Genomic DNA, 23,542 nt, shown 5'->3' on the forward strand with positions numbered 1-23,542 from the left:
CCATAACAACTTGTAGTCACCCTTCTTATTACATCTTATTGGCTTTACCTCCTATATTCTTCCTGGCTTTTGGTGCAACCCTCTCTTTTTATTGGGGGGGGGGGAGCTCTGCTCATGTCAATGAGCCAATAGTTACAAACGTTTGTACTGAACATGACACCTACAAAACATTCCTGCACCACTCAACTGGAAACTCCCAGCACAAAAGTTATGAACAATCACTATCAAACCACAAAGCAATGATAAGCAGCCAATAACAACACTAGATGAACAGCAAAGGCTAGATCAGCAGGTGTTCTGTGAGGCCTACTGATGAAAGCTCAGTAACAAGAGGAAGATTATAACTTAAGAGTCAAATGGCCTCAGCAACTATAGCAAGGAAAGACAAGAGTAGGAATAACTGTGTAAGAGAGACTGCCAATATTGGGAAGAACCCAACACTAAAACAGCCTTGAAATTGTGAGATGGATCAACAGATAAACTGTTGAGCACTACCAACATGTTCCTGAATGAGTGATCAATTAACTCACAAACTGACGCTCCACTTACTCTTACCAAGGATTTGATTTCTGGTTGGATTTGCAGAGACTCAAACTCTTTGATCTTTCCAGGGTCAACATCTTCCTCCAGCTCCCAAGTGCTTTCCTCATAAGGCAATGAGCACCACTTCACCAGATAGTGAGTCACCTCCTGCAATCCATGAAAAACAAAGGAGATGCAGCAAGGGCTCAGGAAAGAAGTGACAAAGCATGAGTAACAGAACTCCTTGGGGAACTCTGCTCTGTACACAAACCAAGAAACAGGGTAAACCTAGGCAAGAGGCTGAAACAGCTGAAGCATACAAAAACCTGTTGCACAGATCCCTAAATGAAAGCGAATTGAGGACAGGGGAAGGTTTTCATCAAGACTAGTGAGAACTGAGCTCAGGAATGTAATGCTGACTGATGCAACTGCACAGCAGCTATCATAAAAATATTTCTAAGGCAGATTAGGAGCTTTGTATAAAAGCACATATATACGTTAGGTTGGGGTCAGCAGAAGATCATGGCCTGCTATCTTGTTAATTACCTACTGGTTGTTGGAATTCTCAGAAAGAATGCAGAACTAGGTGGATTTTGGTGTAATCCACCAAGTTGCTTCTTATCTCAAACAAGCATGCATACTCAGCATACTTGTAACAGAATGAGGAGTAATTTCATAACTTTTGAGCTGTAACTGTAATGTTTCCAGCATTACTTTTGGGCATTACTTGGGGGGGGGGCAGAGGAAACATTCTGCTTCTCTGATTCGTGGATGAAAGTCATGTGCCTCATACTGGGCTTCTGCGCAGAGTCACTCTTCCCTTGTGTTCTGTGGGTGTTTAGGAGGCGACGAGGGAGGAGGTGGAGAGCAAGACGGTGGTGGAGAGAAAAATTTAAATTGTTTCAAAAATGGGCGGTGGTGGAAGAGAATGAAACAGAGGGAGAAAGCAGCCAGAGGGCAAGGATGTGGATGAAGAAGGAGAAGGAGGCAGCAGAGGAATGGAGATAAAGAACTGTGGAAGTGAGAGATGATGGTGTGTGTGTGCGTTAATACTTTCTTTGCACTTAGTGCATGAAGCAGACTCCACCCCCCTCCCTAGCTACTTTGCACCCCCGGGGAAAATGTTTGCTTGGGCACATGTGCCTTTGTTGGTGATAGGGCAGGGTCCGGAAGGTGGTTGAATCATGACAGAGGCAATGTTTGCTGGCTAAGAGAGAGCGTGCATTTTAATACTGGGTTTGCAGTGAGAGAGACGACGCTTGCTGGCTGAGAGAGTGAGGGGGTTGCATTTGGTTTGGTGCGCCAAGCTCTGAGTGGTGTCCTCTGCCTCCCTTCCCCCCCTTACCAGCGGAGAGACCACCACGGCTAGCTAGCTAGCCAGCCTGCCCCCCACATCCTAATAATGTTTGCTTGGGCAGGCAAGCCCCACACATGCCCTAGTTGCTCTCAATGGAAGTTTGTTCCATATAGTTCCAAAGTTCCAAAGCAAACCCATTTCAAGCCATCCATGCCCCCAGCCTCACGATAGGCAATTTTGTAATAGTGCATAGAGGCTTGTGCAGAATTAATTATCATTGTTATTAATAATATTTTAAAAATAATCTTTATTAAGGAAAAGAAACTAGTACTAAAATAATAAAAAAGAAAAAGGAAAAGGAAAGAGGAAAAAAATGCTTTACATACATCATTCAGCTTATTACTAATTTTATAAAAAGGATAAATGGCATTTTGTCAAAAGTATTTTGGGCTACATTTTATGGTGTTTATGGTATATAACTCCTTGGTGTTCCAAGCTTGGCATGGAATGCTTCTTATACAGAATTAATTTGAAATGCTGCATATTTATCATCATAATCATCTTCAAATTTTACCTCAGTTCATTGTACATGGCTCTCCCGCCTTCATTTTATTCTCACAACAACCCTGTGAGCTAGTAGGTTAGGCTGAGCGACTGGCCCAGGCAGGGTTGTTCAGTGAGTTAATTGTGCTATTGGCCTGCTTACTTCCACTCTGACTAGGGGGATCTTGCAGGATGGGGAAGAGATGGGGGGGACACTTCACATGGCATCACAGTTGAAGTTCACCCATATAGCAGCATTATCTAAACAAAGCTTTCTTATTTATTACAGACCATTTTAAGATGTTTTAATGTCGTATGTAGTTTAGTTCAATTTTAAATGCCAGTTTTTGTATGTTTTTATTATATGTATTGTTTTTTATTTGTAAGCCGCCCTGAGTTCCAGCTTTGGAAAAAGGGCAGGGTAAAAATAAAGATAATAATAATAATAACAACAGACAAGCCTGTTGCAGTTGTTGCTGCTGAGAGCAACAGCCAGGTGGTGCAGCCACTTGAGTCACAGCTTGTTGATCCTGAGGTGGAGAAACTAGGAAGTGAAGTTCACAAGGGAGGCTCTGTACATGAAGAGGAGGACAACATGAAGCAGTGCCAGTTGCCAACAGCCACATCTGCAGAACAGCAAGTACCATGAGCTTGTACATTTGTGACCTAGAGTGGGAGAAATGTCGTTGTACGATGCAATTACTGCCTTCCGGGGATCAAAACTCTGATATCAGCTATTTCCTCCTCATCCAATGTGAGGTGAGCCATTGTCATGCTGGTCCTCAAAGATTGTCCATTGTCTATTTATGTTTAAATTGTGAAGTGTCTCTTCCATTTTTTCTAGGATTCATGCTTTGTTCATCTTCCTCCTCCTCAGGGGGTACAACCTGAAAAGCTGAGAGCAATGAAGATGCAATAAAGGCAAGGAGACGTAGCCATTCTGAACCAATGCATGATGCCCCTCCTTCCAAAATGCTGAAGCAGCAGCAGACAACCCTTGATAGGTGGGGATCCGGCAGAGAGGCTGTCACCCAGAGCAATCTCAAAAGGAAAATCATTGATTTCATCGTAGAGGAGACATTGCCACTTCAAAACATGGACAAACCATTATTCGTTACTCCGGTTTGCACTGGAATCCCAAAAGATCTCGCCAAGACTCTGAATTGAGAAGAGAGCACGCTACATGAGAGAAACTCTTGCAAACCGAATGGGTGTTGTGGCATATACAGCAACCACTGCCAATGTTTGGACCAATGGCAAGAAGAGTTACTTTGGGGTAACAGCCCACGGGATCAACCCAGCTACCCTGAAATGTGAGGTGGGGGCCTTGGCTTGCAAGTGTCTGAAGGGGCACCACACATATGATGTCCTTGCAAAAGCACTGCATGATGTGCATGTGCAGTACAGGATTCACAACAAAGTTATGTGTACTACTACAGACAATGGCTCCAACTTTGTGAAAGCATTCAAAGTTTTCATGGCCAAAGAACCAGCAGAAGCTGCAGACACCAGTGCAAATGACGGTAATAACCAGGATGAGGTGAAGTTTCTGCCCATCTGTGAGATCCTGGACACAGGACCTGAGGCAGAGGAAGAAGCCGCAGACTCAGGAGAAGATTTTGTTTTACCACTGCACCAGATATGTGCTGGCCACACCCCTCAACCTGGTGGCAACACAAGACACAGAGACCATGCTTTCTGACTTCTCCAAAAGTCCCCTTATTTCTTTCAAGAAAACTTTTGTTCCTTGATGGAAAAGTGCAGCAAGTTGTAGTCCAAGCAGAATCAGTCAGCAGAAATTGCTGAGTACATCCATGTGCAATGTGGTGTGTATCTGAAGGTACCGAACAAGACCAGGCAGAATTCTACCTTTGATGCGTTGAAGCAACTACATGAGCTCCTGTCAACTGTGCCACTAAAAATGAACGCCATAATGGACCAGTGCTCCTTATTCAGGATTACAGCTGCTGAGACTGTGGTGGTGCAGGAATATACAGAGATCATGGGACCATAGCCCAGTCCCTAGACATCCTGCAACGGGAGAATGGCATGTTCGTGAGGTATTTGCTACCAACGCTCTACAATCTGGACTGCAAGTTAGAAGGGCTGGAAAACAAACCTGTGAGGTACACATACTGTTTTCAGCTGTTGAGAGGTGTGCCCGAAGCCCTAAGAAAGCAGTTTGCAGCTATCTGCGAGGACAAGAGGCTTCTTCTGGCAGCCTGCCTACACCCTCCCTTCAAACTAGAGTGGCTGGAATCATGCCATGCAACCACCCATACCAACAAGTAAGAACTTCAGGGAAGTGCTTTGGGTGGATTACTCCAAAAGAAATGTTGTCTCAAGGGAGGCATCAGAGGGCTTAAGGTGGTAGGCCTGGCTGGGCCTTTTCTTCCTGTGGTTCCTCATCATAACCTTGGATGCTGCAGGTAATCCTTAAGGGCCTGCTATGCTGCTCCATGAGTGTGGTGACTTGGTCACCTTCCTACCTTCCATGTCATCATCCACAGGCTCAGGCTGACAGTTGGACTATGAATCAGGGGTCATGACAAGCATCAGGAAATCAAGAGCAGATTGTGGTTTCCTAACATATATGTGTTAAAATATCCTCTCTCTTTCTTAGATACAAAATGGGAACCTTGTTGAAAGCTGAAATAAAGATGGGTGCACTTAATGAGGACTGTGATCACTCTTCAGACAAAGACCAGGAAAGAGATGATTTAGAAGATGACTTCTTTAACATTCAGCCCCAGGGCAAGAAGTCAACCATGGACACTGCTGAGGAGGAACTGGTGAGGTACCTGAGGTCTCCCAGCAGGGAAGTGTCATCACTCCATGGCTTTCCACGTGTGCTGCGGTGTTTTTTGCAGCACAACACAGGCATGTCTTCAAGCGCTCCAGCAGAATGCCTGTTCAGTACCAGTGGCAATGTGATGACTGTAAAAAGGCATTCCTTGTCTGACATGCTCTTTGAGCACCTTGTTCTTTTGAGACATAACAGAAATGTATTGTCAAAGCATTTCAAGTGTAAAATGTGATGTCAAGTGAATTATATGTGTGTTGGGGTATAATCATTGCTGGGGGTGAATGTGAGATTCTGTTATGCCATTCTGTTAATCTTATGGATAAAAAAAATTATTCTACTACCCTGTGTGTGTATGTGTGTGTTTAATGTTGTTAAAGGCTACTTAAATGTGCAGCAGCCATGGCCAGCACCTGGTAGGCACTCCATTTTTTTAAAAAAGGCAACTGAAGTGTAATTGTAGCGATAACTTTTGAAAAAGTAATCAGTTACTTTCAGAGCAATTGTAACGGTAATTTATTACTTTTTGGGGCCATGTAACAGTAATTACAATTTATTACTTTTTAAAAGTAATCTTCCAAGCTCGGGGAAGGAACAACTCCTGGTGCCTGCCCTGGGTCGCCCTTCCCCCCCCCCCGGCCTGGCATTCTGATCAGCAGCAGCCACCTGGATCTGGCCACCCTGTTGATTTCCCACAATATGCCCAACCTAGTGTTGCTCTGGGACATTGCGAGAGAGCTGTCACTGGAGCTAAGTAAACCTACCAGGGCCCACTGACAGAGAAGGGGGCCACTAGAGGAGACTTTATCCAGGGGCCCCTCAAACCTGGAGCTGGTCCAGCATGTGCTCTACTACTGCGTTACATCCCTTCTCACATATTAGCAGAGTCATACAACAGATTGTACTGAACTTCTGCTTGGATTCCCCCAACATCAGCTCCAACCCAGGGTCACAAACACATTACAGATCTTCCATGATAGATCCATATCAACTCGAAGTAAATGCACCTTTATGGAATCTTCCTTCATTTATATGTATTGGTGGCTAGGGGAAAGGGGAGAGAATGCATAAGACAGTAGGGCCCCACTCATACAGTTGGTTACATTCCGGACCCCCGCTGAAAAGCAAAAACCGCTGAAAAGCGGAACTTATTTAATAGAATGGCGCGCAACACCCGAAAACTGCCATAAAAGCAGAACAAGCGCCGTATGAGTGGGGCTTTAGTCTAATTGCGTCTAACTGAGACCGCCGCATTAGTGAAGTGCCGTAAAGCGAAGCACCGTATAGCGGGGCCCTACTGTATTTGCAAAGGAATTAAATAATAACAACAACAATCGTTGTTGTTGTTGGTAGTAGTAGTAGTAGTAGTAGCAGCAGCAGCAGCAGTTTCACCATAAGATCTCAGGGCAGGTTAAAACAATGTAAAAATACAATATTAAAATCAGTGAAAATAATTTACAATCACAAGATTAGGTTGGGTTCTAAAAATGTATCACTCTCACATGTCAAAGACCAGGGTAAAGGCATGCATCTTCAGCATATGAGGTGAGGAAGGAATTCCAGAGCTTAGAAATTTGGTGAGCCTTGATGACGTAACAGGCCAGGCACAGCAGGCAATGCTCTCAAGCATCTTTTCTGCCCATCCCATACTTCATCTATCTACCTACAGGTCTTGAAGACTCACTTCTAGTATGCATACATATATCAAGAACAAACTGCAAAGAACCCAGTTCTTCATCTTTAACAGGAGAAAGATTAAGTGTGATGTGCAGAGACTCAAGGAAGAGTCTCAGGCAACCTTTGCATTTTGGCACTGGGCTTGCTGAGTCAGCAGAACAAACTGCATGGGCAGCTAAAATTACCATACTGTAACACTTTAGGCAAATAACAGATAGATGGTGGAAAAGCCATTACTGCACTTTCTCTTCACTTTCCACTCTATGGTCAAGCAAGTAAAAGGAGAGACTGGGGAGCTGTCAACTGCAAAGAGCAACCATGCTAAGAACAACATCTACCTCCCCAGTATCGGAGTCTTTCGTGTGAGCCACCTCCAAGATTCGATCAACTTCCACGTAGTCTGGGTTGAACAGATCTTCATCAGGCTGGCAGAACAGGAAATAAAACATGAGCAATACATCAAGACAGACTAAAACTGGGCTAGACAAAAACAACAGCTTCTAAAACCATTCATCCAGGAACTGTTGAATTAACATGGTATAAGAAAGCCACGTAGGCTGGTATAGGTAAGGGTTTACCCTTCTGCATTAGCCAGTAGGAAAGCATTAGTCCTCTGGGTGACAATTTTATTTTTTTAATACAGGTATTATATTTTGTACTGAGAACAGACTAAAGGTCTTCAAAAATTGGTTCTGTCTAATGACTCATTCCTACACAAGCAAATGATTCTTCAGCAAGCTCTCCCCCGGCGTTTCTGGTAGAAACAGTAGAGGCTTTAGCAGAAGTCTCACCTTATGTCCATCATCTGATGACTCTAATTCATGAGCCAAGATATAGGCAAATGGAAGTGCACCGCTGAGAGACACAGGAGAATTCTGCCATAGCTTCTTTTACCATTCACACTGGGGAAGAGGGAATTAAAACGAGCCCTTTGCCTGAGTCTTGGAAAAAGATCTGAAGGACAGCAAAAAAATAGCAAACTATGGCTTTTCTTCAATCCCATTCCCAAGGAACTGGTAAAAATGGAAACCCAATCCCTATGTTTTTCCCCTCGGCCTTTCATATCTCTAGAACAGTGAAGGTGCATACATTTGAAAGCAGAGAAGTGTTTCTTGTGGTCTGGGGGCATGCTGAGGTCCAGATGGGAAATAGAGATCATACAACACTGCTAAGTTTTCAACTTGAAATGCAAGGGAGCTTGAAATGCAAACTCTCCATATACAGAGTGTCCTGCCTCATTTTGAGCAGGGTCCAACCCGCTTTGAGCTGGGTTAAACTTGAACCATGCTGTCCTCTTCCCCCACCCCTGCTAGTTCCTCCTTAAACCAAAAAACGTTTACCTTGGGGAAGGAAACTACAAGCACAAGGCAGAACATCACTTACAGCTAAGAGCTCCTTTAGTCTGAAAGGAAGCTCTCTGCTGCCAGTTACTCCTTCCCTACCCTTTCCAAGCTAAGCTGTTTGCTTTTTGCAGGGGAGGGTCTAAGGGACGTTTGAGGGGGGACTATCAGGGAAGGGAGAGTAATAGCAAAAAAATAAATTGGGTTTTCTAAACATTCGTATCAAGCTTTTTTGAGTGTTCAACCAGAACATTTCAAACTTACAATTAAGTTTGGGGATGAGTTAAAAGGGCCTTACACATCTGTAATGAGAAGCCACAAAGGGCCACACTGAATCATCCTACTTGAGGGAGAAAATTCCACAATACATGCCTAACACAACCATGTAAAGGTGCGGCATCCTGGTAAATTTAGCAAGGGAACATTACATTATCCAGCACAAAAAAACCAGTGTCCAAGATCATGTTCCCAAAGAGATTCTAACTACCTTGGTTCCCAGGGATCTGTTAGTGGGCAAGATGTCATCATACAAAGCTCTGCCCTGTCCCAAATGCAAGAACTTTGCATTTTCAACAAAATGAGCCACTAGCCAGGCTATGACTAAACAGCTTATAAATAATGAGCAGGTAAAAGGTAAAGGTGTCCCCGCACTTATAGTGCGAGTCGTTTCCGACCCTTAGGGTGACGTCTTGTGACATTTACTAGGCAGACCGTATATATGGGGTGGGATTGCCAGTTCCTTCCCCGGCCTTTCTTTACCCCCCAGCATATGCCGGGTACTCATTTTACCGACCACAGATGGATGGAAGGCTGAGTGGACCTCGACCCCTTTTACCAGAGATTTGACTTCCTCCTTCCATTGGAATCAAACTCCGGCCGTGAGCAGAGCTTCGGCTGCGTTACCGCTTTATTCTTGCCTGTGCTTCCTCCCCCCCCCATAACATAGGTGCTAATTGAGGGAAGAAATGCAAATATGTGATTGCTTATCATAGCAGTGTCTCTTTAAAAACCCCAAGTGTTCTGGCACAAAAGACCAAGGAAATCAACTAGGGAATTGGCTCTCTCACTAGGAGACTAGAGGTGAGGACCTCAGTGCATTAGGCAAAGGAGCAGCTGCTCATCCCAGACAATAGGGAATGATATGGCACCTTCCACCAGAAACATTTCACACTTGTGCCAAGAACCTGTACAGACAAAGAGTTGAAAACTCCAAGGATTTACAGCCGCAGTTTAGAAAGCAATTTCAATTTCATATTGCTGTGATTTATACCCACCAGGGATGCATGGAAAACACTGCAGGTAACAAGCCCAACAAGAGAGTGATAAATTCATATTAAATTTTATTTTAAGAAAGACCAATCTACCTACCGAGCTCATGCATATGTGCATATGCATGAAGAGGTCTGATGCAACTCTGGTCATTCCTGAAACCTCCTCTATCACAGCAGGTCACTGCAGCAGCCCTCCCTACATGCACACACGTTGGTTTGAGGGGGAAAAGCATCCTTGGGCAATGAAGCACCGACGCAGCAACACTTCACATATTTGGAGAAGGAAATGTCAGACTAGCCTGGCAAGTTCACTGCTTACCTCAGTGAAAATGTGTTTCATCTGGGCCTGCTTATTGCGAAAACGTTTGATCTTCTGGGAGATGCGTGGGTCTTTTTCCAGCTCCTCCATTGTGGCCCATTTACAGTGCAAGTAAGAACTGTAAATTAACAGAGAACACCACTAAGGGCATGAAGAAATGGAGCCTGATACACAGACATACGCGCAAAAAGGAACACAGACCTTAAAAGACATAACCAGAAACTGAAGGAAAGGAGGAAAAAACACTGCATGGCAGATGAGCAGAATTTGCAGACAGTGGCCAGCCTCAGTTTCTGATAGAGATAATCCAGCGGGGGGGGGGGGAGGCATGAAGAGAAGTTCAGGCCAACTACAAATAAGGAAGCAGATGCAGGCACTGGACCTTTCAGTGAAGGGAGCAGCAGTTGAAGACCAGAGGACAGCACACCCCCTGAAGCACGGAAAGTGAAGGCAGCAGGAATGGGGTGCAAAGAATTAGTACTTGTTCTCCAAAAAGATACAGCAATGAGGATGCAGGGGGGTGGAAAGAAGGAATTATCAAGGAATTATTCCAGCCAAGCTGGAAAGAAGAAAAATCACATGCCATACGTACAAATTGCGGTACTTTACGTAGAACTCTTCCTGCTCATAAGCAGCTCCTCCAGGGTAGGTCTGGAACAACAGCAAGTGCTCAGTATGCATCATTTGCACAGTACAGCACTAGGACCACAGCCAGCATGATCTCACATGGACTGGGCACTTAAATCTAACATAACAGAGTAAAACAGACTCCTCAAGAACCTTCCTACACGGCATGCAGCAGACAGAATGTTGGGGCCCAGCTGGCAAGAAGGAGCAGAGGTGGAACAAAGGAAAGGCAGAATATTATGTCACCATCCCCAGTTGGCAAATGGAGCACTGAGTGTTTCAACAATCCTGGGCAGCAAGGAAGCACAATGCAACATACAAAACCAAAGTGCTATACTAAGTTTTCCTCATATGCTTCAGGAAGAGATAGCATGGCTCAAGGGACCCCTACTATTTACCAGGTCACACAACACAGTCAGTGGACAAGAGCTGACCACTTCCAACCCCCCAAATGCACAGAACAGCCACTCCTGACAACTCTGTAAGAAGTGCCCTACCACCCAGCACCCTTACTTGAAGGCTGTCTTTAAAGCACATGCTTTATTCTATAGGGTATGCATGTCGCCTGTAAATAACCCCTGTGCTCCAGAAAGAGCAGGGATCTTGCACAAATGCTGCAACCCACCTGTGACCTAAAATATCAGTCCAGAGACTGCTGTTCCAAATTTTAAAACTTGGGGGCTAAGTTCCATGAGCAGGCCAAGTCAATACAATCTGGTCTCAGCAAACAAATACAGGGTTTGGTCATTTTACTCACCCCCTTGCCAGGGCAAGAGTGGAGCCAGGCTCTGGTGAGCAAGATGAGCCCAACCTTGTGGCTACAGATGGACAAACTGACATACCTCCACATTCTCCCTTCAGCTTGGAGCTGGAGATGAAATGCAGAGTCAAGTGGGCTTCCCTCTACACCTGTGGAATATTCCAAGCTCGGAATACCCATTGGGTCCAGAGGCACAGCATGCCTCTGCCCTCACCCACTCTGAGCTGCTATGGGCTTGTTGCTTCCTGCCCCTCCCCCTTCCCTAGTTCCAAGCTTAGAGTACAAGTCAGGGACAATACTCTGCCCTTAGGGGGTAGGAGGTCCTGGCAACAACAAATATGTGGCTGGCTAGTAAGGTGAATCCAAATTTGTTAACCCCTGTACAACTGCTTCATCAAAACAATAGGCTAAAAACCTAACTATTTTGGAAGTTTTTTAAAAATAAAAATAAAAATTGTAAGTCTTGCATAAAGAATCGTTATGGTAATACCAGCTCCTTTCTCTACATGTTATATTCAACCATTATTGTTGTTATGTGCCTTCAAGTCGATTACAACTTATAGCGACCCTATGAATCAGCGACCTCCAAGAGCATCTGTCGTGAATCACCCTGTTCAGATCTTGTAAGTTCAGGTCTGTGGCTTCCTTTATGGAATCAATCCATCTCTTGTTTGGCTTTCCTCTTTTTCTACTCCCTTCTGTTTTTCCCAGTATTGTCTTTTCTAGTGAATCATGTCTTCTCATTATGTGTCTAAAGCATGCTAACCTCAGTTTCATCATTGTAGCTTCTAGTGATAGTTCTGGTTTAATTTGTTCTAACACTCAATTGTTTGTCTTTTTCGCAGTCCATGGTATGCGCAAAGCTCTCCTCCAACACATTTGAAATGAATTGATTTTTCTCTTATCCGCTTTTTCACTGTCCAACTTTCACATCCATACATAGAGATTGGGAATACCATGGTCTGAATGATCCCGACTTTAGTGTTCAGTGATACATATTCAACCACAGAGGTCCACATTACTATTCCTTGATATACAGAATATATCCATGTATTGCATCTAATGCATTGTTTCTTCTCCTCAGCTTCACACCATATAATTATTTTATGAAGACTGAATGGCTGTTTCAATAGGATACTTTTCTTCCTTAAACACTTAACTGTACCAGCTGCTGCTGCTGCTACTACTAATAGTACAAATCATTTATTTAGGGCCAATATAATGCTAGCTAGGTTCTATAAAGATCATATGGGCAATGTGGCTCCAGCCCAAAACACAGTTGCCGTGGCCTAACGCTACCCACTATATACCTTCCTCTGAACATACTTGGTGAAGCCTAGAAAGAGGCTGGTTAGAACTCCTTAGATTAGAGTGCCACTCACCTCCTTCTGCACCATCCTGGAGGCAAGGATTTTCTCAATGATGTTGGCATCATCCTCAGGAGGTTCCTATGGATCCCAACATAAGAAGATTAGTTATTCTGATACAACAGTGGCATCTAGTGCCTCTGAATTCCACATGTTAAAAAGGAGGGAATCCACAACCTCTCAAATCCAACTCAAAGCCTCTGCTGGAATTAACAGAAAGGCAAACCTCTATATCAGCCTTTGTGAACCGGTGTTCTCCAGATGTTTTGGACTACAGCTCTCATCAGCCCAACAGGAGTTGTAATCCAAGACATTTGGAGGGCACTAGGTTGATAAAGGTTGGTCTAGAGTAATCCTGCCCTGTGCCTTTACAGAACTTTGGGGGCAGGGGCACAAGACTGGCAATCCTCCAGATGCTCCTCATCCCAGAGCACAGGATTAGCTACTATCTGTACAGGGAGGTACAGTTCAGGCTCCCTGGTGAATATACCTATACAACATATATTTTTACAAATAAGTGCTTGCCAAATGCATGTTAACATTTTTGTTTTGTTTCACATGTTAAAAAAAAAGTAATGTATGAAGCCCCATTCAGTACTGGAGACTACCATCGGAAACAAACTGCAAGCTTAAGAAGTGATGTTAGTTTATAGGTTTCTGTTCCTTGTACATACTATGCACATCATTTGTAGGCATGCTCTGTGTTCTTACAATTAAAACAGAGGTTTTCAGCAATCAATTACACTGCTCATGGATGAGACACAATACTCCAAAGTCTGCTTCACAAATTCTACAATGCTTCAAAGTCTACTTCTTAATGCAGAGCAGAGAATTCTCTAAAAATAAGAAGGGATATTGAGAAATTAAGTCAAACTATGACTGTATTTGGGAAACAGAGCCACACTAAATTTGATAGGGCTTGTTTCCAAGTAAACATGCATAGGATGCACAGCAAAGCACAGAGACGGGATCAGTTAAGCGGCTGAGTGTGGGTCTATTTTCTCGCTCGCTCACTCACTCTTACACAGAGAGAGACAGGCAGACAGACAGAGAACAGCAGCAGCAGCTAAAAATTACAAGAATAAAAGTGTATGTAACTCTTCTCTCAAATGTTCCCTTTGCATTTCTCTTCCATATAAGCAAGTGATCTCTGGATATAGAGAAGCAAATCTTGTTTCCCCACTAGTCCCAGCCTTACCTCTGCCTGCCAGGCCAGGGTAGAGGCAGAGAGTGCAGATGCCCGGCCAGCTCCCAATACAGCAATTGTTTCACCATCATCATCCACCACCTTGAAATCCAAGTCTTCGTTGTACTTCCTGCGCTTCACCTGGCGCCCAGAACGGCGCTTCTGTGTATCAAACACAAGCCCAGATAAGGGAAGAGAGATGCATGCAAGATTCCCTGTCTCAAATCTGGCACTTGCCCTGCTAATACAGAGAGGAGGCACAGGGTTCAGAGCTTTGCTGGAACTCTCCCAGCCCTTGCAAAACTAGGGCACTGGTAGGCTGAGCTAAGCAATCCTTTGAAGGACCTGGTCAAATCCCCCCTCTGTCCACATCATATATTTTATTTATTTAATTTCATTTATATGCAGCATGAGGACAAACACAATGTAATATAGAAAAAAAAACACCCAACAGCATTCAGCACAGTATTTTGTGATTTTTCAAAGATGTCATCCCTCTCTATTCAATAAAAATATTCATGTATCTCAGTCTGTCATGTGTGTTCAAGTATGCAATCATTGCAAAGTCTTAATACTGTACTTTGTTCCTTTCTTGCCAATGTTCGTCAGTCTCAATAACAAGGTCCCTCCCATTTACTCTTTCTTCCAAAGTCTCAGGAACACTAGTGATGCATCAAATTTTGTTTCTGCTGTGTGGTATAGTTAACAAAGTTGCACCAAATCACATAGATGTCCATTGCAATTACCATTATTTTCAATGTGTGGCTCAGCTTTTCTGTCATTACTACCTGCCATAGCCATAATTTTGAACATCCCACACTAAGGATAAGTCTGGGGCCACCTCTTTGATGTCAGCATCTCTGATCCTTGATGCTACACCCCATTAGACACGAGAACCTGCTTTGTACCACAGTCCTAGGCATGCTGAAAGGCCCCATAAATCCCAGAAAAAAACCAACGTAAAGCAAGTCACAAGGTAGGTAATGAATATTACTTTGGTGGCAAAGAATCTGTACTTAGTCAAATATATCTACAACCACACACACCCTTACATCGATTCTTTCCTTACTCCAAAAAGTATCATTGTGATTCCCTCACCATCTGTTCCTTGAATTTTTCATCAACTCTATAGGCAATCCTAAGGGGACAAGGAAAGGGAGGCAAATGCCCACCTTATATCTGTTTGGGAAACTTTATGCTCAGATCACCCCACAAAATCTCTTTTACCCACTTATACTTTTCCTAGAGCTGTCCCTGAGTAACCCACTACTCCTTTCATGGCAAATACTCTCCAAGCAAATGTCCTGTTCATTTCACAAATTCCTTTACAACCAACTAATAACCTGATCCAACAGAACATTCCCTTCAGCATCCTTTATCTCCCCTGCATGAGTCCAACTTTTCTTGACCCAAAACTTATTGGATCTCTCAAGTGGCAAAGTGTCCATGGTCCTCCTTTCTGAGAAGGCAGAGCTAGTTACAAAGACAGAACCTCAGCTCCTATTTAAGGCTCAGTCTGAGGATGACTGCTGCTGAAGCAACATCTGAGCTCTGCTCTCATGAAGGAGTCACCCTGAGCCACACACAGAGCTGTTCAGGGTACCTTCACCTCACGTAAGGTCAGCACTTGGAACAGAAGAAAGTAAAGCTGAGAGGAGAGCTTTGTCTTCATGCCAATTGTGTCTCTAAGGCAAGTCCATGGAGTGGGACATTGTTGTTGTTTTTAAAAAAGAAAGGAATGCACATGGAGCACATTTTCCCCCTCCCCCAATAATTCACATGCATTAGTGAGTCTATAACGTATGGGTCTATATTAGTGAGTTTATAATACACCTCTCTACATCACAGGCACAAGCAGCACAAGATCTGAACAGACCATGCAGTCCATGTGGGGAAGAGGTCATGGGGGGGGGAGATAAAAAAATAAGGCCTTTGCATTTTGAAGGTATGCGGTTTAGCTGCTTCCCAGATTCCTGGTTTTGTGCACAAACTGCTATCCAGATGCATCATTTGGGACTTCCATTACACACATTTATTTTAAAGGAGATCACTAGCTAAAAAGCAAGAACACTAAAGGAACAGCCACCAGCTGTATAGCACACAGATTCCAACCAGCGACAGCAGTCATTCGTTTTCAAGAGACATCCTCCCATTCCCATAGAGGTGAGAAATCCAAGCATACCTGGCTGTCAGCCAGTTCAGCAGACTCCTCAGGGCTCTGCCCAGACAGTGAAAGGAGACTTTGATCCAACTCGAGGCTATCCACTGGAGTGTCATTTTTCCTTTTCCCTTTTTTCTTCTTCTCAACAGGAGTTGGTCCTTGCTCCGTGCTGCAGATACAAACAGATAGTATCAGAAGAAAATAAGATTGTAGATACATTTTGCAGGAAGTCAAGTCACTGCGACTGGTGTTGCTGCCCAAAATGCCACCCTGAAAAGTTGCTGTTTTAGTCTGAAAGTACTTAGTGTCTTGCAATCAGGATCCAAAAGACTACACACAAAGCCATACTTTTGCGGAGTTCTCTTTCCCTGGCAGTCTTGCGCTTTCCAAAAAGCTACTCCTCAAAGTCAAAGATTACTCTTCCCCACAGCAAGCAATATTCAATGCAGTGCAAAGGTCTGCAGCCATAAAGGAAAAAAGGTAAACCCCCCATGTGTGCACATAATGATTTTAGGCATGGACACTTTGGATTCCAGCCAATATCCTTTTGAGAAGACTGATGCTATTACGGAACTATTATTTCTGGGTCTCTGTGATCAGAGGCAGTTATGAACACAAGTTCTCCTTCAACAACTGCAGGTGATTTAACCTGAGAATTTGGCAAGGATTTGGGTACAGAAACTCATTTTCATGAAGCATATCCAACCCAACAAAGGTCCTGAGAAAGTCTTGCCAACATTCAACATGCGACTTCACCTTTGTAGTCCCTTTCTCCCATTTAATGATAACTTTCTGTTGTTAACCCCAATACATTAAAAATCATTCTTCTGAGCCCTAAACCATTCATGCCAAGTTCTAACACAACCATATTAAATATAAAAACACCTTTAGGATAAGAGCTACAGGAGAACTGCAGTTTCTTAATTTTATCCCAAATACAAGTGACAACTATTTAAACTTTAAAAATAAGAGTGGTGGTAACATGATTCCAAAAGCTGGAGATTTTACAAAAGCACCAGAATATAAGGTTTATCTTTTCCAAAATAAGAAAGGGCAAAATGGGATAGGTATGCCAAATAAGACAGCAGACTTACACCAGAAGCCTGAGAAAGTGGGTAGATGATGAGGCGTTTAAGCTGGCAAAGCTTCAAAGTGACCTCATCAAATAAAGTCAGGCCTGTAATCACCAGGGGGAGAACCTTTTCGGTAGTGGCACCCCAGTTATGGAACAGCCTTCCTCGAAAGAGGTTTGCCTGGCCCAATCCCTAGGGTCTTTTCGGCACTAGGTGAAGACCCTTCTGTTCATCCAAGTCTTTGAAATAATAACTAATGAGTTTGGTTCTGTCCATTTTTTAAATCTGTGTTTTAATTTTAGGTTTGCAGTGAGTTTTGTTTTCTTGTTTTTTCATGTTGCTTTTGATTTTATAATTTATGTTTGATTTTGTATTTAAATTGTTTTTATACTTATTTACTGGAAGCCACCCAGAGAACTTTTATTATTGTTGCTATTAGTTTAATTTTATTTCTTACCAGCCTCTCACCATAAGGTCCCAGAGTGAATTACAACAATATAAAAATACAGTGTTAAAATCAGTTAAAACAAATTACAATCAGAAGAACAGGGTGGGTCATATATATAGTCTCAAATGCCAGAATAAAGAGGTGGGTCTTCATATGATGAAAGCTATACAATGAAGATGCCAGATTCAGCTCTGTAGGGAGGGAATTCCGTAGTTTAGGGGCAGACAAAGACAATGCCTTCTTCTGGGCTACCACCTCACAAAGTTTTGAGCCCAGTGGAACAACCAAGAGGACCCCCTTTGACAATCTTAACATCCAAAAGAGTCTGCAGGGATAGAAATGGTCTTTCAGATATTTGGGGCCTGTGTTGTTTAGAGCTTTCGACACTGAGGGTGGTATCCAACGCTGTTGCTATTCAGAGTAGACCCACTGAAGTTAATGAACATAATGAACAGCTTAGGTTCATTAATTTAAATGGGTTTTCTCTGAGTAAGATTAGCATTTGCTACAACCCTAATGTTGTTTATTAAATTTCTTAATCATTTTATATTCAAAATAATTTCAAAGTGATGTACAAATCAGAAATCAAATACAATACAAAAGAATCTGAAAGCAATGAACGTTCTTTGAGCACTAATGTTAATGTGTTCATATGTTGTGGGGCAGCATACAAATGTTGTTATAACTGGATGGCAAGCAGGCTCTGAAACTTTAGCTGCAGATTCCAGTATCACATCTAATCCTAGTTCTGACTAATTCCTAACTCCGCACAGAGCAGTAGAGAGCAGCAGAGTGATAAACCCTATGCCAATGTTGGAACCTACCTTGTTACCCAAAGTCAAATCTAGGACAGTATTTTAATCAGAGGTGACCAGCTGGCATCCTGAAACACTTATTTAATTCCCTGCAGCCCTAACAAAATGCTAATCTAGGCTTGGTAACAATTTCACTCTTAAAGAAAACTGTTTTCAGTGCTATAAGAGACAGAGTCATTTGCAATTTCACGTTACATCTCTCTTTGGGTTTTGCATGCAATGCCCTGACCAACAGGTACTTAGAAAAACAAATGAGACACTCATGTGCATTTCATATACATTTTATTATATTGCTGTCTCACGTTTGCCTCTTCAGAGAATCTCTGAAGAAGTAGATTTATCCCCCAGCCCCGCTCCCCCAACTTCTCCAAAGATTATCTCAGGAGGCAAATTGGTCACAACACTTTTACATAGCAATATAATAAACCTTATTTATTTATTTATTCAATTTGTATCCTGCCCTTCCTCCCAGCAGGAGCCCAGGGTGGCAAACAAAGAACTAAAACACTTTAAAACATCATAAAAACGGATCTTAAAATACATTAAAACAAAACATCATTAAAAACATTTTTAAAAAACTTTTTAAAAGGGTTAAAAACATTATTAAAAACATATTAAACATATATGAAATGCACATGAGTATCTCATTTGCTTTTTACATAACAATGGTTAAACACTATGTCTGAATCTCTAAATGGCAGTTAAGGATCACCATCAAGCCAAGATGTGAAGCAACAATATTACCACAATCAAATGGTTTGGCTTAGTATGTAGTCCAAATCCAGGTCCAAAGTTTGTCACACTCCGGACAAACCAGAAGTTGTAACCAAGTTTTGTTCTTGGGTTTACAGGCCATAGTTTGGCTGGAGAGAGACACAAATTCGAGATTGGGTTCATATGACACACTAAAACTATGCCAAACCATAGCTTCACTCACAGCAGCAGAGCAACAGGAGGACCTTGCATTTGCACTAAGCCATAGTTTGATTTAGTGTCATGTGTGAACTAGCTCAGTGTCAAGTTACAAACAACCCTTCTTCAGGCTTCAGAGTTCAAAACAATTAGAAAACAAATGGGGGGTGGCGAAGCATGGTTGGGAGAGGTTGATGATGTTACATGACAGTTGGGTGTCTTCAAACAAAGAGAGTTAGAACTGAACAAGAGCTATGTTAATTGGATTACAAACTGACTGTCCTTGCTGGCAGAATTGGGTTACACTTTCTCACTTTCCAGGAACAAGGCAACGAAGATGTTTGCAAAACCTTTTCAACAACACAGGGAAAGAAAAATATTACAGCAAGGAAATGCAGAGGCATTTGATTGCACAGCACTTTGCTGTCTTGATCCTGGAAGGGCAACCTGCAAGTGTCTATGTTACAAAAAAAAAAAAAAGTGGGCAGCTAGGATAAGTCAAGTTCAATAACTTATCCGTTCCATGTATGCCAAAATCCATATTCAGGCAATACCTTCATTAGGTGAACCAAAATGACACAAAATAACAGCAAACTTTCAAGTTCTCCAGAACTCTTCATCAAGCTAGATGGTAAAAATGCACAAAACGCTTCATTCTGTGAGGGAATATTTCCGCCAACTGCTATGTGTAACTACCCAATTTGGTTTCTATTTACTTTTTTTTTAACCCAGTACACCACATAAAATTAATATCTATGTGTTGTTATAAGAACTATCTAGTTTCTCTTCATTCCTGTTCTCCACCAGCCAAGGTTCCTGTGTGCTTCATCTACAAATGGAGGCAGCACTGAATAACAGCTGATCACTGTAGTTCCAGAGATGAGGAGTCAACCATTACGTGGTTCGTTAACGCCTGGCAGGGTTTGGTTTCACTACTGTATTGTTTTATTCAGAGTTTCATCTCCTGCACTGTGCAGCCAAAAAAACTTAACTGATTTACCGTGGCATGAAAAGTGGGCAGTATGGCTATCAATGAAAAGTGGGCAGTTTGGCTTAGGAGATAGAAATGAAGCAGGAGAGAGACTTATTGAATTCTGTGAAGCCAATAATTTCTTTCTTGCAAACACATTTTTTGAGCAACTAAAAAGACAACTGTACACGTGGACATCACCAACTGGTCAATATAGGAATCAAATTGATTATATAATTGGCAACAGAAGATGGAGAAGTTCCATACTTTCTGCAAAAACAAGACCAGTAGCAGACTGCAGTCCAGATCATAAACTGATAATATCGAAAATCAGAGTAAAGCTGAAGAACAACCAAGCAATCATAATGCCAAAATACAAATTAAATAACATCCCGGAAGAATATAAAGATCAAAGAAGGAATAGATTTGAGGCTTTAAACTTAGTTGACAGAGAACCATAAGAGCTATGGAGTGAATTCAGAAACATGATCAGGGAAGAATGCAAAAAGACAATACCTCTAGTTAAAAAGAGAGAAACACCTCAATGGATGACTGAAAAAACTCTTAAAATGGTTAAAGAGAGAAGGAAAGTAAAAGCAAGAGGAGATAGAAACACAGTCAGAACTTTAAATGGAACAATACAGTGACTAGTACGTAGAGAGCCAGTGTGGTGTAGTCGTTAAGGTGTTGGACTATGACCTCGGAGACCAGGGTTCGAATCCCCACAGAGCCATGAAGCTCACTGGGTGACCTTGGGCCAGTCACAGTATGTAGGGACAAAGAGAATTATTACAATAGTTATTGTATAGAAATAGGACAACAAAAAGGGGAGAATAACAGCCCTATTCCAAAAGATTAGAGAAATGAAAGGGAAATTTAAGCCAAGGGTAGGGATGTTGAATAATCAACAGGGGAACACACTGACTGACCGAGATGAAATAAAAGGAAGATGGAAGCAATACACTGAAGAACTCTATAAAAGAGATGACAGGATGACAGATTCATTCATGGAGGAACCGTATGAGGAAGAACCAGAAATTTTAGAATGCGAGGTAAAAACTGCTCTTAAAATACTTGGAAGAAACAAATCACCAGGAACAGATGGCATACCAATAGAGTTGCTACGAGCTACTGAGACTGAATCAGTCCAAAGTTTGACAAAAATTTGTCAACCAATATGGAAAACTAAACAATGGCCCACAGACTGGAAGCGTTCAATATACATCCTAATTCCAAAGAAAGGGGATCCCAAGGAATGCAGTAATTACCGAACTATTGCCTTAATATCCCATGCAAGTAAAGTAATGCTCAAGATTCTACAACAAAACCTTTTACCATATGTGGAGTGAGAAATGCCAGCTGTCCAAGCTGGATTTAGAAATGGAAGAGGTACAAAAGATCATATCACAAACGTACTTTGGATACAAATCCTTTGACTGTGTAGATCATGAAAAACTATGGAATACTTTAAAAGAAATGGGGGTGCCACAGCATCTGATTGTCCTGATGTGCAACCTGAACTCTGGGCAAGAGGCTACTGTAAGGACAGAATATGAAGAAGCCAATTGGTTCCCAATTGGAAAGGGTGTGAGACAGGGGTGGATTTTATCACCCTATTGGTTAATCTATATGCAGAACATATCATACGGAAAGCAGAATTGGACCAAGATGAAGGAGGTGTGAAAATTGGAGGGAGAAACATCAATAATTTAAGATATGCAGACTATAGCATACTGCTACCAGAAACCAGTAACGATTTGAAATGAATGCTGGTGAAAGTTAAAGAGGAAAGTGCAAAAGTAGGACTACAGCTGAAAAAGACTAAAGTAATGACAACAGAAGATATGTGTAACTTTAAAGTGTCTTACATGCACTGGAATATAAATGTGTAGACACCAATGCAAATATGAGATGTAGGGCAAATCCAAGGACAGAGTAGGTTAGACCATTTATCTTTAACTGGTGGGTCAGGGCCCATTGCCAGGTTGCAGCCTAAACTGATACGAATACAGTGCCTTGCAAAAGTAATCAGACCCCTGACCAATGCTCTCATATTACTGAATTACAAATGGTACATTGTACTTTTGTTTTGTATATTTTATTTTGAAACACTGAAACTCAAAATCAGTTACTGTAAGGTGACATTGATTTATGTTGGGAAATGTGTGCAAGAAACATAAAAAACTGAAACATGTTGCTTGCATAAGTATTCAACCCCTGTGCTGTGGAAGCTCACGGTTGAGCTCATTGTCAGGATAAAAACCCCACTGTTGAAGGATCATTGCTCAGGCTGTGGGTCTGAAGGAAAATGAAGACCAAAGAGCATTCTACAGAAGTGTGAGATAATGTAATACAAATGCATACATTAGGAAAAGGGTATGAAATAATATCCAAGTGTTTGGATACCCCACAGAGCACAGTTGGATCAATAATCAGAAAGCGGAAGCTGCATCATACCATCCAGGCACTGCCAAGAAAAGGCTGTCCCTCAAAACACAGCGCTCAAACAAGAAGGAGACTTGTGAGAGAAGCCAGAAAGAGGCCAACAATCACTTGGAAGGAGCTATAGTGTTCAGTGGCTGTGAGTGGAGTAATGGTGCCCCAGTCAATCATATCAAGAGCTCTGCATAACACTGGCCTGTATGGGAGGGTGGCAAGAAATAAGCCATTACTCAAAAAGTACCATCTGAAAGCATGTCCAGAGTTTGCCTAACACTGCCCATGCCTCAAGACACACCATCCCTACAGTGAAGCATGAGAGCGTTCCAGCTGCAATGTGGAAAAAGATTTTGTGGTCAGATGAGACCAAGATAGAGCTTTTGGGCCAAAACTCAAAGCTATGTGTGGCGCACACCTAACACTGCCCATGCCTCAAGACACACCATGCCTACAGTGAAGTATGGTGGCGGCAGCATCAGGCTGTGGGAATGCTTCTCATCAGCAGGGACTGGGCATCTTGTTAAAAATGAAGGAAGAACAGAGGAGCAAAATACAGCGAAATACTGCAAGAGAACGTGCTTCAGTCAACTAAAAAACTGAAGCTTGGGAGGAAATTCACTTTTCAGCAGGACAATGATCCCAAGCACAAGGCCAAAGCAACACTGGAGTGGCTCAAGAACAAAAAGGTGAATGTCCTATAGTGGCCCAGTCAAAGTCCCAATCTCAATCCCACTGAGAATCTGTGGCGCTCTTTGAAAATTGCGGTCCACAAGCAATGTCCAAGCAACCTGAATGACCTAGATCAACTCTGCCAAGAAGAATGGGCCAAAATCCCTCCAACACTGTGTGCAAAGCTGGCACATACCTACCCCAAAAGACTTAAACCTGTTATTGCAGTGAAAGGTGGCTCTACCAAATATTAATGTGTGGGGGTGAATAGTTATGCAAGCAACATGTTTCAGTTTTTTATGTTTCTTACAAACATTTCCCAACATAAAACCAATGTCACCTT

General features: G+C 42.5%; 1 protein-coding gene across 7 annotated transcripts in view; it reads right to left on the reverse strand.

Annotated features, from left to right (window-relative positions):
* Window positions 1-23,542, reverse strand: part of CHD6 (chromodomain helicase DNA binding protein 6) — a 181,722-nt gene that overhangs the window by 72,581 nt on the left and 85,599 nt on the right. For all 7 annotated transcript variants that reach the window (XM_061631714.1, XM_061631710.1, XM_061631709.1 and 4 more), the window contains 7 exons: window positions 15,895-16,042; window positions 13,725-13,874; window positions 12,542-12,607; window positions 10,365-10,423; window positions 9,773-9,890; window positions 7,181-7,267; window positions 556-690 (listed from right to left, as the gene is read on the reverse strand). In XM_061631714.1, coding sequence (XP_061487698.1) covers window positions 556-690; window positions 7,181-7,267; window positions 9,773-9,890; window positions 10,365-10,423; window positions 12,542-12,607; window positions 13,725-13,874; window positions 15,895-16,042 — 763 coding nt within the window. The remainder of the gene's footprint in view (window positions 1-555; window positions 691-7,180; window positions 7,268-9,772; window positions 9,891-10,364; window positions 10,424-12,541; window positions 12,608-13,724; window positions 13,875-15,894; window positions 16,043-23,542) is intronic.

This window comes from Rhineura floridana, chromosome 6, assembly GCF_030035675.1.
Source record: "Rhineura floridana isolate rRhiFlo1 chromosome 6, rRhiFlo1.hap2, whole genome shotgun sequence".
In the NCBI taxonomy this organism is placed as follows: Eukaryota; Metazoa; Chordata; class Lepidosauria; order Squamata; family Rhineuridae; genus Rhineura; species Rhineura floridana.